Here is a 19,310-nt window from a genome sequence, read left to right on the forward strand (position 1 = left end):
AAATGGATAATTAATATGACTCTATTTGCTATCTTCCTAGGGCTGGCTGTTATGGGAACTGGTTAATACACAAAACACATTTTTAGATTGTTTGAAAGGCACTGTAACATTTTAATGGTCATGGGAATGTGAGAACCCTCATTAGGCTGTTTTTCCAACAAGGAGATCAGTCAAGATTCAGTGTTTGAGTCTTACTAATTCCTTCTCTTTTCTTTTGATTTTTCAGTTCTTAATGGGCTGATTTCAGTAACAAATGGACAATTCTCTCACATTGTTTGCTTTGTGTGTGTTGTCTGGAGTCCACATTTAGCCTGGGTCAGCTTTCCTTTTCTTAATGTCCCCCCCTCCATTTTATATCCTTCCACAAATTTCTTTCCCCTAACCAGAGATTCAGGGAACAGTACTGGGATTGTTCATGGAGTGAGGACGAGAGACAATGGGTAGATAGATACTCCAAGTGTTACATTGGCACTCCTAAGTAAGCAAGAATCAGAAGGTGGCATCCAGGAAAATTTATGAAAAGTCATGAAGGAGAATAAGATAGGAAAAGGGAGCATGTGGGAATGGTGATTTGTACCCAAAGTCATCACGAGGGAGGGGCAAGTTGGGCCTTGTGCCAGGGCACCAAATTTAGAGCATGACACTTGATGCATAGAAATTACAGGGTTGAGTAGGACCTGATTAACAAGAAGAATGAATTAAAATAGGAATCTGCAGATGATAGTCTTCTCCTTCCTCTACAAATCTGTAGTGGTACCCCAAATGAGCCCCACCTAAGCCTCTGGCGGGGGCCACAGGTGTGTTTTCTTGCCAAAGTTTACTAGCTGTGGCTTGTGAACACCCAACTGAATGAGATCATGGATCCATGAATGTGGTAGAGTAGAAAAAATGATGATTCTTTTTTCTTATTTGTATAATAAGGGGGTTGGGCAAGATGGCCTCTTTCACCTCCAGGTCTATGATTTCCTGCTAAGTAGCCCTGAGAGGACCCACTGTCAAAATGAGTTTTGGGAATATCTTTAAGTGGGGCTCCCCAATATCACAACTAATGGAAGGTTGGCTTTGTAATATTATCTCAAATCATATTTGGGACCACTGACTTATTTCAGGTTTGAGATGTGAAATCGGGGTTACTGCCAGGCTAAATTTGTTCAAGTTTTGGACCCACATTTATTATTTCCCTTGGTCAAATCAGGATGATTGATGGTACAATTCAGTTTTTCACATCAAAGAACCTGGTGTTCTTTGTACAGATTGTCCTGTCAGAGGGTATTGACCTGGTGATCCAATTAAATGCCTGGATAAGCACCTAATAAAGTCAGTCTCTAGGAATCATACTCACTCTGTGCTGCTGTGTCAAAGATAAGCTGCGATGGAAGCTCAGGAGCTGATATTTAAAGTAATTGTGCTTATCATTATCATACTCCCAAAGACAGAGGCAGTTGTGACCAGCTTGAAATATTGAATTTTTCATTCAAAATGAACTTGTTGATCCTTTGTCCTTTACTCATATCCCCTTCTGCACATATTTTTTGAGCCTTTTGGGAACTAGGGGCTGTTTTCTTCCTCTTTCCTTTGTTCTTTTTTTTTTTTTTTGGACATGGTTACTCCCTGTATTAATTTTTTTCCCTGTATTAATTTTTTTCCCTTTAAAACTTTATCTACCTATGCCCTCTGTCTCTATGTTGTATTTCCCTCTTGGAGAAATGGAACAAACAAATCTTTTTCCTTACCTACTGAGCATTTCTCCATGAGTAAAAATATCAAGCCCAAACATCTGATAATGCATATAGAATTTAGTCCTAGTAGCATCCATGGTTCTCCTGTAAGAATGGAGACTTGTTTTTTCAGGATATGATCTGTTTTTGTATTTACTCATATTCAATTTCCCTGGTAACAGTCCTTTTATTGGCACTCTCATAATCATTGTGCATAGTATTGGATCTTTTCCTGCTGATTTTACTCTGTATCAGTTCATACAGGTCTTCCCATGCTTTTCTGAATATCTTAGAGCCATCATTTTTACTGCCAAAACTTTTCCATTACGTTCACACATCATTATTTGTTCAGCACCTCTCCAGTCAAGAAACACCTACTTTGTTTTAGTTCTTTGCTAGCAAGAAGCCAATATATGCCTTGTCAGATGTAGGGCATTAGGACAGCTAGATGAAGCAGTGGATAGAAGACAGGACTTGGAGTCAGGAAAATCCAAGTTCAAATCTTGCCTTAGACATTAATTGCTGTGTGGCTCTGGACAAGTCATTTAACCCTGATATCTGTAAAATGAGTTTGAGAAGGAAATGGCAAATCACTATAGGATCTTTGCCAAAAAAAAAACCCCAAACAAACCCAAATAGGGTCATGAAGAATTGGATATAATTGAATAACAACAACAACAACATTAGTGACTTATTATTGGCTAGACATATTCATTTTAACTAGGGATGGGGAAGGGTGGCTCTTTGAGTGGAATTTTAAACAACTTGGCAGGTTAGTGGGAAGGGACTTTCTGGCACTTTTCACATCGAACCTTGTGAAAACATTGATCAGCTTATAATACTCTTGGAATATTTGAAGAGAGGTTCAGGGTAGAAAAAATTTTATTCCCCAAACCTATAATATTTTGACAAATTCGTGAGAGTGCAGAACCTAGTTTTCTCTTGGTACTTTTCTACAACCGTCTATGACTACAGAGAATGAAGACCATTGTATTTCCCCTTTCTTGACATGAATAATACCATTTTAGAGGAAGCCCTCATTTCACTGAACATTATTTATGTTTTACTTTTTTTAATCTCAGTTCTTATCCAATGCCACACCAAAGAAAAAGGAAAATTTATGTAGTTTCAGACACACCCAAGGCCAATTCACATTAGCAGATTTAGGAGATCTGACTCCTGTCCTCTAAAACACAATATACTATCTCCCCTAGGGCAAGTGATAGATCAATCATGAAACCAGCACGACAGTGCATTCACTGTATACCATCAAGTACTCTTGGGAAATGGCTCATATTCAGTGTCCCTCTTACAGCAAAGACATTCTTCTCTGGGTCAACTGATGCTTCTCCCTGCCTTGGCTTGTAATGTAATGTATAGAATAAATCTTTTACAGATTTTCTATTTTCAATATTCTAAATTGTAATAAAATGAGTTCTCTTGGCACAGTAGCAGAGGATCATAGGGTAGAGATTTAGAACTGAAGGGACATTTGAGATCAACTCATCCACCCTTCTCACTTTACAGGTGAAGTCATAGAAAAAAGCCCAAAGAAATCAGTGAGGCAATCTATAAGCATTTATTATGTACTTACTATATGCCAGGCATGATTCAAGGTGCTGAGGATCCAAGTGAAGGCAAATCCCTACTCCCTTCAACAACAAAAACCTGCAGTCTCTACCCTCAAAGGAGCATATATTCTGATGGGGAGGACATCATGTAAATACCCAGATACATACAAGATAAATGCTGAGTAGATATAAAAGGATCTGAAAAGGGAAGGCATTAATAGCTTAGGAGGTCTGGGAAAGCCCTGAAGAAGTTTGATTTTGACTTGACTCTAGAGGGAAGTCAGGGAAACTAAGAGATGGAGTTGAGGGGGCATAGAAGTCCTGCCATGGAGGTAGCCAGGGCAGAAACATGGAGACAAGAAATGGATCTGTCCAAGGAATGGTGAATGAAGAGCTTTAAAAGCTATACAGAGGACTTTATATTTGGTTCCAGAGGTGAGAGGGAGCTCTAAAACCCCTTGAGCAGAGCATGATGGGGTCAGACTTATACTTTAGAAAAATTTCCATGGCAACTAAATGGAGGATGGATTGATATGGACTCAGTCAGTCAGTTTGTCACTCAGTAAACATATATTAAATGCCACCTATATTCTAGGGAGTGTGCTAAGTGCAGAGACTTGAGGCAGGGAGGCTAGTTAGTAAGTTATTGCAATAGTTGAGGTGAAAGGTGATGAGAACAAGGATTATAGCTATGTGAATGGAGAGGGAATGGATATAAATGAGAGATGTTGCAAAGGTAGAAAGCTCTGGCAATGAATTGGACTAGATGAGAGTGAGGATTTGGCCAAGGTCACATAGGCTCTACACATAATTAATGGAGCCAGGATTTGAACATATGCCCTCTACTTCCAGATCCAACACTCTCTTGATTGCCCAATGCACAGCCTAATGTTGTATTAAGATCAAGCAATTAATAATGATTTTAATTACAACTTGATAACTGCAAAATTAAAAGGACTCTTAAAAATCATTCCTATAGAACTCTACTGATTAGATTTTTAAAAACAAGATACTCTGCCCACAATACTGTGTGCTAGACCCATACCCCTATTGTGAACTCGGCACTGATGCAGATTCCATGTCTTTTCATCCTATGGGATTCTTGACCACAGCTTTCCAAGAACTTTTAAGTTCCAAGAACATCACAAGCTATGGAATTCTTTGATTTCATTCTTTACTGAATGTTTCAGATCTCCTCCACATTCCAGTGGACCTATTTGGAATCCATCCTACCAAGGAGAGGCAGTGTAGTATTTTGGTAGAAACAATAAGATGTGTAGTTAGAAGGACCTCGGTTCCAATCCCATCTCTATTGCACAGCTTCTCTGGGTTTCATTCATCTTTCTTAATGATACATTGATGGAATTGGAATTGATAAGCACCAAAGTCCTTTCCAACTCTAATACTGTGATTCTCTATTTCAACTAAAATTTTAATTTCTTTTCCACCTCCTCCCCCAATTGAAAAAAAAAAGTGGGAGGGCAGCTGGGTAGCTCAGTGGATTGGGAGTCAGGCCTAGAGAGGGGAGGTCCTGGGTTCAAATTTGGCCTCAGACACTTCCCAGCTGTGTGACCCTGGACAAATCACTTGACCCCCATTGCCTAGTCCTTACCACTCTTCAGCCTTGGAGCCAATACATTGTATTGACTCCAAGATGGAAGGTGAGGGTTTAAAAAAAAGAAGAAAAAATAAGTATGGTAAGGCAAAATAAATTCTTGAGTTGATCACACAATGTACAACTCATTCGGCATTCTGTCAGAATATGAGAGTAGCACGTTTCAGCACCGATTCCCTGGAATCTTGGTTGACTTGTAATGCTGATCAGGGTTCTTAAGTCTTTCAAAGTGGCCTTTACAATGTTGTTGCCATTGTATACATTGTTCTCCTGGTTTTGCTTACTTCATTCTGCATTGCCCTAATTGTGTGTGACCTTAAAGTTTGTCATGGCTACTATGTCCATTTAGCGTGACTAACCTTGTAAGACATGCTCTTCCTCTGTTCTCACATGACATTATTTAAAAAAGATAAACCAAAAAACAAAACAAGCAAACAACTGAAGAGATATCTGATGCTCAGTTCAGTTGGCATTATGTAGACCATTCTTACCATTTCTTCTATTTCTTCCTACCACCCACCTTCCCCCACCCACTTTACTGTTACCACTGAGTGTATCACATTAGATTTTAAGCTTTCCCTGAAAAAAGATCTGTTGTTTTAAGCATCAATGGCCTGTCTGGCCCCTCTTTGAAGTCCTCCATCCTCTGGAAAGGACCAGGTTTTAGTTGTGACTTCTCAAGGCATGGCCCATTGGAGAGTTAAGCAGCATTTCCTTGGGGGAGGCTTGAAGTGTGAAAAAGAAGAGGAGATCAGAGCTCCCCCTCAGTACTTCAAATATCCCTGACTTCATCCGGTGGCACTTCTTGCCTCCACCCAGATCTCATCCTATGTGGAGCTTAGAAGGTCTTGGCGAGCTGGTGGAGCCAAAAATGTTGTCAACCTTTGGCCAACCTAGTAGTGAGCCTCTCCAAAATGATCCAGTCTTGTCGTTAAATGCTGGATCTCTAGGCTATAACTGGGAAGCCATTCTAGTTTGATAGCCCCTTCCAGAGAGTGTGTGCTGGTGGCATAGGGCTTTGAGAAACTGCCATCATGTCCATGCCATAATGAGTCCCCAGGCATAGCTGTCAACAGCAAATGACCCCTCTTCTTACCATCTGGAGAACAAAGTTATCTCCTGAAGCCTCAGATACTTTATACGTGACATTTCCCCAGGCCACTTACTGTGGATAACAAGTTGAAGTCCATTTATATAGGATCATAAATCTAGAGCTGGAAGGGACCTCAGAGGCCATTGGGTTCAACTGCCTCATTTTACAGAGGAGAAAACAGAAGCTCAGGGAGGATGTGGCTTACCCAAGGTCACACAGGTAGGAAATGTGAGAGATGGGATTTGAAACTTGGTCTTCCCTCTCTAGAGTGGTTCTTTTCTCATGACCACATGGATGAAAAATTCTCTCCTAGATGCAGGTAAGAAAAATTCTCATAATCTCACATTGCTGCAGACAGGGTTTCCCTAGGTGTGAGGGAATTGGTTGTTCTCTTCTCCTTAAGGAAAATGCAGTCTTCCCTACAGCAGGGATACAGGGGATTTGTTGATTTGTCCTTTGGGGTAGTTTACCTCTCCCTGGGTGACAGGATTGTGTTTATCTTTGGAACTGAGAAAACCACACACAACCACCTAGAGAAATAAAACATTCTTCACTGAAGCTGATTGGGGATCCAATTACACTTCTGTGGTTACTACTTTTACTCTGTAACTTTTGTAAATCTGAAGTATGCTCCGTCAGGTGTTCCATCAGTTTATCCTTCCTCCTCTCTATCCTCCTGTCACTTCAACTGCTGTTTCTCATCATTTATTAGCAGACACTTTCCTGTTGTGGGGAAGGAGCAGCCTTGGGTTCAACCTAATGAAATTAAGAATAATAACAGCTGACATTTTCACCTGCTTTTTAAGACTGGCAGAGTGTTTGGGGGTGGTGATGGTGTTATCTCCTTTGTTTCTTATGACAACATGGGAAGCTATTACTTTTCTCCCTATTGCACAGGAAACTGAGGTGTAGAGTGACACACTCAATGTCTGGGGCTGGATTCAAACTCTGGTCTTTCTGACTCTACTCTGACTCTTTTCTATCTCCTGGGCCATGCAACCTCTCACGTAAGGAAAGAGAAGTTGCCACCAAGCTTCTGTGACTTTCTCCTTCATGGGAGTACTCAACTCTTTGCCCTCCCCTTTTGGTTCTTCTGTTGGTGATGTATTTGGTGATGCAGATTGCACCCCATTTATACCCTGCCTTTAGAGTATCCTTCTTTCCCTTACCCTGCAATCCTGTGTGACTCTTGTCCATGATATCACATGGCTACCCCTAAGGGATTATCCACTGAGCTTGAGGGCTTTCTTTGGTTTTGACATCTTGAGGGGCTCTATCTAATAATATATATATATCCGGAGGCTCTACCCTAGCCCTTTTCTCTTCTCCCTCCCTCTGAACTCATTATCTGTCTCCCAAACTCTCCCCTCTTTCCAGCTTGACTCTTACTGTTGAGGGCACCCCGATTCTTCCATTTCCTAGGACCGAAATCGAGTAGTTACCATAATCTTCTCTTTTACTTCCCTTATCTGATCTGTGGCCAAGCCACTTTGCTTCTACCTTCCCAACACCTCTCCTTTGACACAGCAGTCCCTTTGGCGCAGGCCCTCATTATCTCATGCCTGGATTACTTCAATAACCTAATTGACCTTCCTGCCACAGGTATCCCCCAACTCCAGTCCATCTTTCACTCAGCTGTCACATTGAGCTTCATAGAGCACAAGTCTGGCCATGGCATTCTCCTATCTAATAAACTGCAGTGGGTCTCTGTTACCTCCAAGGTCAAGTCTAAACTCTTCCATTTCACCTTTAAAGCCCTAAACAACTTGGCCTCATTCTATCTTCCAGTTTTCTTACTCCCCATACCCTTCCATTACTCTGTGACCCGCTGACTCTAGCCTCCTTGCTGTTTCTTGAACAAGACATTTCATCTTCTGATGGAATTTCCACTGACTGTCCTCCATCCTGAGGATTCTCTTCTTCCTCATCTCTGCCTTCTGGATTCACTGGCTTCCTTCACATCTCAGATAACATTCTGTCTTCTGCAAGAAGCATTTTTGGGTCTTCCCTAATATTAATCTCTTCTATTTGAGATTATTTCTATTTGTCCTCCATATATCTTCTTTATACATCGTTATTTGCATGCTCACTCCTTCTATTAGACTGTGAGCTCCTTGAAGTTAAGTTCTGCCCTTTTTTTTTCATCCCCCAGCACAGTGCCTGGCATATCATAGGGTCTTAATAAATACTTGTTGACTTGACCCCATGGGCTGCCCGCCCATGGATAATTAGCACAGAACCTCATAAAAAAAATCCGTATCCATAGAAATCCAGTACTTTACTATGGACAGACCTCTGAATCATCAGCTTATTTCCCAGGTACTCAGGGATTATAGTAAGACCATTTAATTTCCACAAGAGGAAGGTCTTGCTACTAATTCATCTTGGTCTCCTTTATCCAGGGAAGCTGAAACCATTAAGTGAGGTAAGATGTTCAAGAACATCTGGCAAATAGTCTGTAAAGATTAAAATTAATATACAACTTATATTTTATAAAGTTTATTAATCATAACAAAAAAAGCTAGCTAACCAATCCCCAGTCTCGAGAAAAAAGAGCAAGAGGGAGGAGTTATAGAACTATATAAACAATAATGTAAAGATGTATGTAAATGAAAAGGGGAAAGGAATTTTGGGAGGAGGAAAGAATTCTGGGAGATGTAGTCCAAGGTACAAAATTCTCTAACTATACCTTTTGGGAGACCAGTTTCCTCAAAGGAATCATTTTAAACATAACCAACTTTTAAACTTTAACTAGAGGTACATACAATATTTATGTATTTAATATATTTAATACATTATTTAAACATATTATATTATTTATATATTATATATTACATATATAAATTACATATAAAATATTATATGTTATATAAATAAAATATATTTAAACTTTAACTAGAGGTACATACAATGCAGCTTCTAAAGGGAAATTATAATAATATGGAGCTAAGAGGGAAATAAAAGAGAAAAAATCTCTAACTATACAAGTCTAAGTTACTAGCTAAGGAAACCCACTCAAATGGAAAAGAACTTCTATTTGCAGTGTCCTCTTTTTCTGTGTCTTGTTCCTGGCTCAATCAGGAAATATAAAAGTGTTGTCTAATGGCTCTTCCCTTAAATTTGGAATTCCTTTTCCCTCTTCTACACATTTTCTATAAGCTGACCCTCATGACTAAAATATACTCTTTCTTCATCTCCGCCTTAGAGTCTTTATCTTCTGTCAAGGCTCATATTAGATGTTATGCCTTCTCAGGAGGCAACTAGGTGGCTCATTGGTTTGAAAGCCGGACCTAGAATCGGGAGGACACATTCATAGCTGGCCTCAGACACTTCCTAGCTGTGTGACCCTGGGCAATCAGTTACCCCCATTGCCTAACCCTAATTACTCTTCTGCCTTGGAACTAATATACAGTGTTAATTCTAAGATGGAAGGCAAGGATTAAAAAAAGATGTCACATCTTCTCTATTTTCCCACTTGTTAATTCTCTCTTTCCTAAAATTAATTTGTACCTTAACAGTATCCACTCCTTAGAATGAAAAGTCCTTGAGAACAAAGATTATTTTTTTCTCTCCTTTCTATCCTCAAGTCCTAGGATAGTGCTATGCTGTAGCTACTGTAGGAGCTGAATTAGAAGGCTTTAACATTCTTGGACCTCAGTTTTCTCATCTGTTGAATAAGAGGATTTCTATAGATGGCCTCTTTGATTCTTTCCTAGTCTAGATTTAAGATTCTGGAATCTCAAGGATGATCCCTTATGTTTATTAATCCTTTCACAACACTGTAAACTTGGCAAATGTTGGCTATATTTTCATCATTCTGTTCTGTACTCCTTATGACATAGGGTGATTATAAATTTGGTACATGACCTGAAAACAAAGAGCTATATTTATGGTTTTCATAATCCAAAAAAAGAAAGAATATGAGTAAAAAAAAAGAATTTGAGGGATGCATCACTAGCAGGTTGGCCATTAGTTGACCAATTCTTGACTCTGCTGACTCATGAAACCAAGAGGGAGTGAAATCCTCCCTGATGCAAATAGTTCTCATGATCTTCAGGACTTCCAAGTGTTTTTGGCTTGACATCTTATCTGTCAAACCATAGGCTGCTCATGCCTGACATATCCACTATACTGTGGGCTGTCCATGGCATCATGAATTAGTGATCTATGGATATTATATTTAATGGATCATTATCATCTCATTGGTGATCTTTTTAAGTTTTCAAATATTTAATTGGTGTCCTTGTTGGTTCATTACCAACAAAGCAATCTTTCTGTTCTAATGAGCTTGGTGGGATTTTTCTGTTTCCTTTTTTAACAGTAGCTATCAAATGCAGTAAGGATTTTTTTTTTAAAGATTGATCTGAAGACTATAAAACTTGAGAAACACTGTTCAGGTCACTGATGTTAACTTCTGCTTGGTTTTCATGTGCCCTAAAGGTTATTTTCATTTGTTTGTTGCTCCATGGTTTAAATGAAACACGTTGAAACCTGAACTGCACTATCAACTTGGCCTTAGTAATGTTCAGAAAATTCACTCAAGTCACCAAAATGTCTATGGTGCCTATAAATTGAGCTCTCTCTCCATTGTTTGGAAAAATCTTTTTGTGATACTGAAATAGGACAGAGAAAAAACTCATTTGCCATAGGCATTGTTTCTGGTGCCTGCTCTTTATTTTTTATTTATTTATTATTATTATTTTGAAACCCTTACCTTCATTCTTGGAGTCAGTACTATGTATTGGCTCCAGGGCAGAAGAGTGGTAAGAGTTAGGCAATGGGGGTTAAGTGATTTGTCCAGGGTCACACAGTTGGGAAGTGTCTGAGGTCAGATTTGAACCTAGGACCTCCCCTCTCTAGCCCTGGCTCTCAATCCACTGAGCTACCCAGCTGCCCCACCCTGCCCTTTAGAGCAAGAGAAAAATCCATTTCCCAGGGCAAGAATAGCAGGATCTTTCACTTACATTCAGCCCATTTAATAAATGTTTATCCAATTAATATGGTTTGTCCAAATGAGCCTAGACCAAACCTGGAAGTGTATTTAATGGTCTTTCAATGTATTGTTACCTTCAGCCAGTTAAGTCTCTGAGAAATAGAGGGGACAGAATTTCAGTAGGGAGATTGTGAATATTCTTGAGATAAACATCATAGAACCTCCGAGGATTGTATGGGGCCTCAGCAGCTATATAGAACAAATGAGATTTGTAAGATAATTCTTCCAATGTACTTGTTAGTATCAGTTATCATCTAGTTGTTGCTTAAAACAATCTAGTGAAATGAAACCTATTACCTCCTCAACAAGCCTATTCCACTTTGGGGTACATTTTTTGGGGGGCTGATCTTGTGATTTTGATGGTTTGGGGAAATTTCCTCCAGATTAGTGTTGTTTCAAACTGTCTTGGTGAGTTGTCTGGAGCACTTTAGAGGTGTTACCTGACCAGACTCTCATAGCCAGGATATGTCAGAGACAGGACTTGATGCTTCCTGATTCCAGGGCTCTTGGTTTACCTTGCTAAGTTTCCTCCTAGGTCTAGCTCTTAGGAACACTTTCCTGACATTACTGTTGCTCCTAGTTTCGCTCTCTATTTTCTTTTCTACCTGATTTTTAAAATTTATTTGAAGGCAAGCTATCAAGTCTCCCCCCACCCCAAAATGGGATTAAGATATATTATGGACATAGTAAAAATTTTTTGGATCAAAGAACGAACTCTTCCTTTTATTAAGTGAACCATCCTCAGTTTTCTTTTACATAAAAGAAACATTTTGAAAATGGAAACTGGTCTGAAAAGAAAACTGGAGAATGGGACCAGATGTTACCATCTGTTGGAGTGGCTGGTGGGGAGAGATGGTTGTTAGCCTGACATTGGCACGATTTCATCGGCATTTGGTTTCCTGGCTGGCCACCTGGCTCTTCAGCCATCAGTGCTTGGAGCCATGGTGGAAATTTCTCATAAGAGGTTCCTGAGAATTGCAGGGTCCCCCTCAGAATGTTGAGCTAATGGGTTCCAGAATTAGCCCTATGTTGATTTCTGGCTCTAGCTAGTTGAAGAGCTGGTTCCTGGGCTAGATTGAATTTACAGTGCTATCTTTTGAATATTTGAAGTCTCTATTTTCCCCAGTCTGAAATAATTACATATTAGAGGCTCTCCAAATGATGTCCCCATTTCCTCCTGCAAACCAGAAGCAGTTTGAAGAGTTGTAAGCCAGCAGAACAGCAGAGCTGGGCAAACCAAAGGAGAAAGAAACCCAAGATATGTTTTGGTAAATATTAGCTTTCAGTAATTTAGGGATCCCAGTTGGGTATTACTTTGAGGTAGATAGGCTATGAAGTTAGTATTGTCCATGAAATAAAGGAGTTTTCGAAGTGAATTAAAGGAAGATGTAAGTTTGGGATTTAGGAAGGAAATTTGAGCTCTCTGTGTGAAATAGATTCACTTTGCTAATATCCTGTATGAGTGCTCCACCCCTTCTGGAATTATTTTGTGTATACTCCAGGTTTCTATGTTATGCCTCCCCTAGATTTTAGCCCTTTGAGGACTGGGCCAATTTGTCACTTTTGGCTTTGTATCTCAGACAACTGGCATCACGCCTGCTTCATGGGATGCCTTTAATAAATGCTTTTAGAACTGAAAATTTGCCTGTAGAATAAAAGCATTTTGAGGGTCCTTTGCTTACTGTAAAAAATTGACCTTCAAGTGTATGTGTGTATGTGTGTGTGTGTATATATCTATAGTATTACCTCGATTATCAGAATTTTCTTCAGAATGTCTTTTTTTTGGGGCCTTTTATTTTTATAGAATAGGTGGTTTGTTTTTAATATGTTATATTTTTTTCTGGGACTCAAAAATAATAATGCCTTTCTCAAACAATAACTCAGACTTACAGAGTGCTTGACAAAACCATTTTCTGTTGCAACAACCTATTCAGGTATATCGTACAAATATTATCAACACCATTTTGAAGATGAGAAAATTGGGGTTCAAAGAGCTCAGGATCACAATTTGATGGTAGTCTCAGGACTCAGATGCTGGGCTTTTCGTTACCTGTGTGACTTTGGATGTTACTTAATCTCTCTTGGCCTCAGTTTCCTCATCTGTAAAATCAGAGGGTAGATAACCTCTGAGGTCCCTTTTAACTCTAGGCTTAGGATCTGATGACTCTAAGTCCATTGACCTTTCTACCCTTTGTCTTATACCAGGGTGTCTAACGTGTCCTTTAGACCTATCTTGCTCATTTTTGAACTTCCCCTGCAGGTTGTAAAGGTGATGCCAAGGTTTGGAGCTGGGAGATTCAGTATGTCAGCATTAAACCCCACACTTTCTGCCCGACCTCTTCCTGAAGCCAGCAAAACGATTTGCTTGAAGCTGGGAAGGGGGAATGAGTGGCTATTTAAAATATCTAACGATGCAGCTTATCCCCATCACTCCTAAAATCTAAATATACAAACATGAGTTACGATGCTGGCATTAAACCTTTTCTCCTGTGTGGAAATGAACCTGAGAAGTCCCAGCATTGCTCCATTAATACTTTTCCATGAGTCCTTTTCTCCTAGTCTGTGCCAGAGATTTGCCAAGGGAAGAGGCTCTGATTTGATAAACAAATAACAAATTAGGCAAGCTCATCTTTCTAACTTGAGAGTTCTCTGAAACATGATGAGAACACGTCTTTCTGGTGTTTTGGTGGGGTGGTTCTTTCTCTAAGTTTACTCTCTAAGCTCCCCTTTGATTCTAAATGACTCACTATCTATTGTGAAAAACATTCCATGCAGATCTCCATGAAATTACTGGCAAATGATTTTTTTAATGGTATGCTTAGCAACCTACTCTCAGCCTCAGTTTCCTCATTTTAAAATGATGACTTTGAACTAGAAGCCCTCTAAGACTCTAAGGTGCCTGCTTCCCAGTCCTTTCTGGACTGTGTATTGAGAACTCTCCCAACTGATTTTTAATGTTCCAAGATCCCTCCCAGTCCTGCTATTGCATCTTCTTTTTTTTTAAAACCCTTAACTTCTGTGTATTGGCTCCTAGGTGGAAGAGTGGTAGGGGTGGGCAATGGGGGTCAAGTGACTTGCCCAGGGTCACACAACTGGCAAGTTTCTGAGGTCAAATTTGAACCTAGGGCCTCCCATATCTAGGCTTGACTCTCAATCCACTGAGCTACCCAGTTGCCCCCCTGCTATTGCATCTTCTAAGGTCCCTCTGTCTATTTTCCAAATTCCAATGCAGCCTTATTGTTGTATCTTCTAGGCTCCTTTCAGACTTTGATATTCTATGTTCTAAGTACCCCCTACTCTCTTTTTGTCTATGTTGTTCCAGTCTGTATCGTGGCTATTCTGTTCTCATTTTATTCCGTGATGTTGAAGCTATTTTCTTTCCAGAGATTATAAAACCTTACAATCCAAGTGACTATTAGCTTTGTTTTATTGTTTTACATTTTTGTAGGCACTAACTTAATAAGCATAATTTTAATCTTAGATATGAAAAATGGGAGGGGCTTTTTGATTCCTGACTTTGGGCAAGTCGAGGGAAAAGCTATTGAAAGAAAACTTGTCGCACACATCACTTGTAGATAAAAAATGTTGAGCTGCCATTGATTGTGTAATTTGGTCTTTTCTGGGGTCTCCTTGGCTGAGAGGCCTGCTTCTCTAACTTTTTTGTTTTTTCTTTTCCTAGATCTAGAAATGAATGGAGATTTAAATAGTGATGATTATGAATATGAAGACGAAGCCAAGCTTGTTATATTTCCAGACCACTATGAAATTGCATTGCCAAATATTGAGGAGTTACCTGCACTGGTCAGTGATAGAGATGGATGTGTGTGATTCTGAACCTGAAGCTGATCTGTTGGAAGATCCATTGTGTGTGTGTGTGTGTGTGTGTGTGTGTGTGTGTGTGTGTTTCAGAAAATGAAATCGATGTGTATTTTCCTTGAAAATTCTATTGAATTCCATAGTCATTTATTGAATGACAACTGGGTACCAGGCACTTTGCTAGATTCTGGGCATACAAAGACAAAAACCCAAAGTGGTTCTTGCCCTCAAGGAGCTTACATTCTATTGGGGTGGGGCGGGGGGAAACCTGGACCTGGAAAAGTAAAATAAGATGCCCTTGACCTAACCTGAGTGTTGGATGTTGGGAGCCAACTATGCCTCACCTTCAATTCCGTTTCCCTATGTTTGGGCAGTTGTACTCAGCTCCAAAGAAGAACCTTTTTGATTTGCTCTCCTTTTTCAGTTTTCCTTCTCTCTTCCTTTTCCTTTCTTCTTTTCAAGAAGCAGCCTGGTGGAGTAAAATAGAGCGAGACAGGAAATCAAGTTTAAATCCTACCACAGGCACTTAATAGCTATTAGAGAGATCAGAGTTTGAATCAACCTCAGACTGTTACTAGCTGTGTGTGACCTGGGTTGCTTCATTTCTCTGTACCTCAGTTTCCCTACCTGTAAAATGAGGGGAATAGACTTGATGACCTTTCAGGTCCCTTCTAAGTGTAAATCTATGTGCTTATGATGGAACCGAATCTTTCTAGTTCTTTTTTCCCCCCTCTTTTTCTTCCTCACTTCAAGCCCTGCTTAACCCAGGGTCATGCCTGCCAGAGCCTGGAGTTTTCTGGACAGTGTCTCCCAGCATGCTCAGACACCTGTTCTCTCCTGCTTGCCAGGAGGGCAGATTTGTATTTTGTGAATCTGGGTTTGTTAGAGATGAGTTTAGAGCCAGTCATTCACGCTCTTTTTGCCTCTGACCTACTTGATAAGAAAAGCCAGCTCTAGAGAGCAAAGTTTGTGTGTTTTATAAATACTGTAACCAGGTCCTGTTTTCTTTCTTCATTTTCAAAGCAAACTGAACCACATAATTGGTCCTTAAATAAATGCCTGCCCCAGGCATTAGCCTTGTGACTTCTAGGGCAAGTCACTTAATTAATGTTCCTTATCCCCAGTTTCTCCATTTTGCAATAGAGATGTAACTGGAGGGATTTTGTTGTGAGATTTAAATGAAAGAATGTATCTAAAACTGGAAACTGTAAAGGAGAATCTAATGAACAGTTATTATTATTGTAATTATTGTTGAGTTTGTCTTCTGATAATTCAAATCAAAGATTAATAATAGGTAGCTTTTAAAGGTAGAACTTTAACCTTTGCAGTTCTTTATAGATATTATCTTATTTTATCCCCTCAACAACCCTGGGAAGGGGGTACTATATTATCCCCTTTATAGAGATGAAGAAACTGAGACAGACAGGCTGAAGTGACTAGCCTGGGATCAGACAGCTAGTCCATATCTGAGGGTAGATTTCCATAGAATCTTCCTAACTCTGGGTCCAAAACTCTATTCACTAAACCACCTAGCTGCTTCTGTAAATCCATATCAGAAAATATATATCAATAATATAAAGAGGAAATTACATTTGATAAAATGCAGGAAATTATATTTGATAAAATGAAAAAATAAAATTATTTGATAAATTTTGATAAAAATTATATTCTATAAAATAATATATACCAATAATATAAAGGAAATTGTATTGGATAAAATGCAATTATATTTGATACAATGATAAAATTTGATAAAATAAATCATATTTGTTAAAATGTGTTTTTGTCTTCATATCCCTTCTGCCCAGGGCCTGGTATATTTTATATATTTTGTTTTTTCCAATTACATAAAAATAATTTTTTGCATTTAAAAAAATTGAGTTCCTAATTCTCTCCTTTTCTGCCTTCCCCTCTCTCTGAAACAGTAAGCATTATGATATATGTTAAATATAAGCAGTCTGGCAAAGCATATTTCCATATTAGTCATGTTGTAAAAGAAAAAACCATGAAAAAATAAAGTAAAAAATAATATGCTTCAATCTGCATTCACACTCCACTGGTTTGTTCTCTGGCAGTTGTGCAACGTGGAAAATGGCAGGGTGGAATTCCTGCAAGATGTAGAGTCAAGCCTCAACCAGAGTTTTCCAGGGGGGGGGGTCCCCTGTATCTTGCAGGAATTCCACCCTGCTATTTTCCATGTTGCAGGTTGATAGCATTTTTCTTCATGAGTGCTTCAGAATTGTCTTGGATCTTTGTATTCCTAAGAATAGCTGAGCCATTCACAGCAGATGCGCCTACAGTATTGCTGTTGTTGTGTACAGTGTTCTCCCAGTCTGCTCACTTCACTTTGCATCAGTTCATGGAAGTCTTTCCAGGTTTTTCTGAAACCATCCTGCTCATCATTTCTTATAGAAAAATAGTATTCCGTTACAATTTTATACTATATACACCTTGTTTAGCCATTTCCCAATTAATAGGCATTCCCTCAATTTTCAATTCTTTTCAATCACAAAAAGGAGCTTCTATAAATATATTTGTACCTAGAGGTCCTTTTCCTTTTCTATTTTTAAAAGTCTCCTTGGGATACAGATATAGTAGTGATATTGCTGTGTCAAAGGGTATGCACAGTTTTATTGCCTTTTGGACATAGTTCCAAATTGCTTTCCAGAATGATTGGATCATTCCATATCTGGTATATTTTAGGCACTTAATAAATGCTAGGTGACTTGATTTTTCTGAAATGACACTAGGGCTCCTATATCATTGGAAACAGTAAAATTTTCTATGAGCTTTCTTTAAAGCAGATTTTAAATATAGAGCTCTGCCTTTAGAAGGAAGATGAAATAACATATCATGAATAAATTTTATATCTTTCTTTATGTCTTCCGTTAACCTCACGTCTACAGGGACAAACATTTGTTAGAAAAACCTTTAATCCTTTTCATATTTTAGATTTAGATTATCCTCAACATCCAACATTAAATCTGAAGCATGAGGACTTATATTAACATCAGAAGTGTTGGACAATTCCCCAGCCAATAAGCATTTACAGTATAACTTTTGAATGTAAAGTATTCTGTAGCAAAGAAAAATGGCTAATAATCATTTGAAAAATTTGGGATTATTTTGGATGCTTATAAATGGTCCAGGACATTCTGACATATAAGTAAGAGTAAGTTTTGGGTTCATTAGAGTGTAGATTTCAAGTTGAAAGGGAACTTAGAACCTATCAAGCCCAGCATTCTCCTTTGACAGATGAGGAAACTGAGGCTCAAGGGACATCAAGTGACTTTTGGCCAAGCAGGTCATGCATTGTAGTGGGTGGCAGATCTGAGTTTGGAAGCCGGGTCCTTTAACTTCCCATTAAAAGCATTTTTCTCCTTTTTAAAATTATTTGCTGCCTTTGAGAGTTTTGGTAAGACTCCTTTTGTTCTTTCCCCAAATAAAACTTACTTTAAAAAAACCCTAACCAGCCAACACTGCCTCTTTTACCCCTCGATCTCCCCATCTGTGACACCGCCCAACCTGTTAAGAACTTAGTGAAAGGCAAAGCTGAGTTTTTATACCTTGAACTTGCCTTTTGATAACTTAAGGTAGGCAAGCATAAGATAATGGAACTTGGAGGGAAGTAATCCATGTTGTCCTTTTAGAATGATGGCTTACGGAGCCATCTGCTGTGTTCTAGGAAAAGGACCAAATGTCATATTAGTGTTTTCTTGAAAACACTGGCCTCATGTGCCACAGTGAGCAGGAACAGGTCTGCCATCATAAAGCAGAGCATTTGAAGATATTACACCTTATCCTTGAACAAAACCGAGGCAGGAACATCTCAAAAAAGAGCACTGGCCTGGGTGCTGAGGGACTTGAGTCAAAGGCAAGTAAAATGCAAGCTTTTGGAGAACAAAGCCCATTTTCGTTTTGGTCTTTGGACCTTCAACACCTTGCCTAGTGCCTTGAATACTGTTATTATTCAGTCCTTTTCAGTCATGTCTGACTCTATGATCCCATTTGGGGTTTTCTTGGCAAAGATATTGGAGTGGTTTGCCATTTACTTCTCCACTGAATGCAGTAGATGGTGATACCTTTTACTTCAAATCTCTTGAGACCTTCCCTTGCCCATGTCCTCGTATTCTCTCCCTTTTCTCCCCAATTTAATTCCTGTGTTTTTATATGCTTATTTATATATGTATCTCCTCCAATAAAATGTATGCAGGGACATTTCATTTTTTCCCCTGTATTCCCAGTGGCAGCACAGTGCCTGGCACATAGGAGATGCTTAAAAAAATTCTTGTTGATTGTTTGTTATATTTTTTCAAAATGAGATTTCCTGATGTTTATATTTTACCCTTTGGGATGTATCTTTCCTCTTGCTCTTCCCACCCCAGCTCTCACCTTCCCTTGTTGCCTACAGTAATTTAAATGATCAGTATAGAGTAGAGTATAATGCATAGACTGGACTAGAAGGATTCAGGACCCTTCACTCTGGAAAAATGATGTCTTAGAA

The 19,310-nt window shown here is 39.1% G+C and overlaps 1 protein-coding gene across 1 annotated transcript in view; it reads left to right on the forward strand.

Annotated features, from left to right (window-relative positions):
• USP13 (ubiquitin specific peptidase 13) overlaps positions 1–19,310 on the forward strand; it is a 159,651-nt gene that overhangs the window by 54,890 nt on the left and 85,451 nt on the right. The window contains exon 4 of the mRNA XM_044669563.1: positions 14,670–14,791. Within this exon, the coding sequence (XP_044525498.1) occupies positions 14,670–14,791 (122 nt within the window). The remainder of the gene's footprint in view (positions 1–14,669; positions 14,792–19,310) is intronic.

This window comes from Gracilinanus agilis, chromosome 3 (genome assembly GCF_016433145.1).
Source record: "Gracilinanus agilis isolate LMUSP501 chromosome 3, AgileGrace, whole genome shotgun sequence".
NCBI classification, from domain to species: Eukaryota; Metazoa; Chordata; class Mammalia; order Didelphimorphia; family Didelphidae; genus Gracilinanus; species Gracilinanus agilis.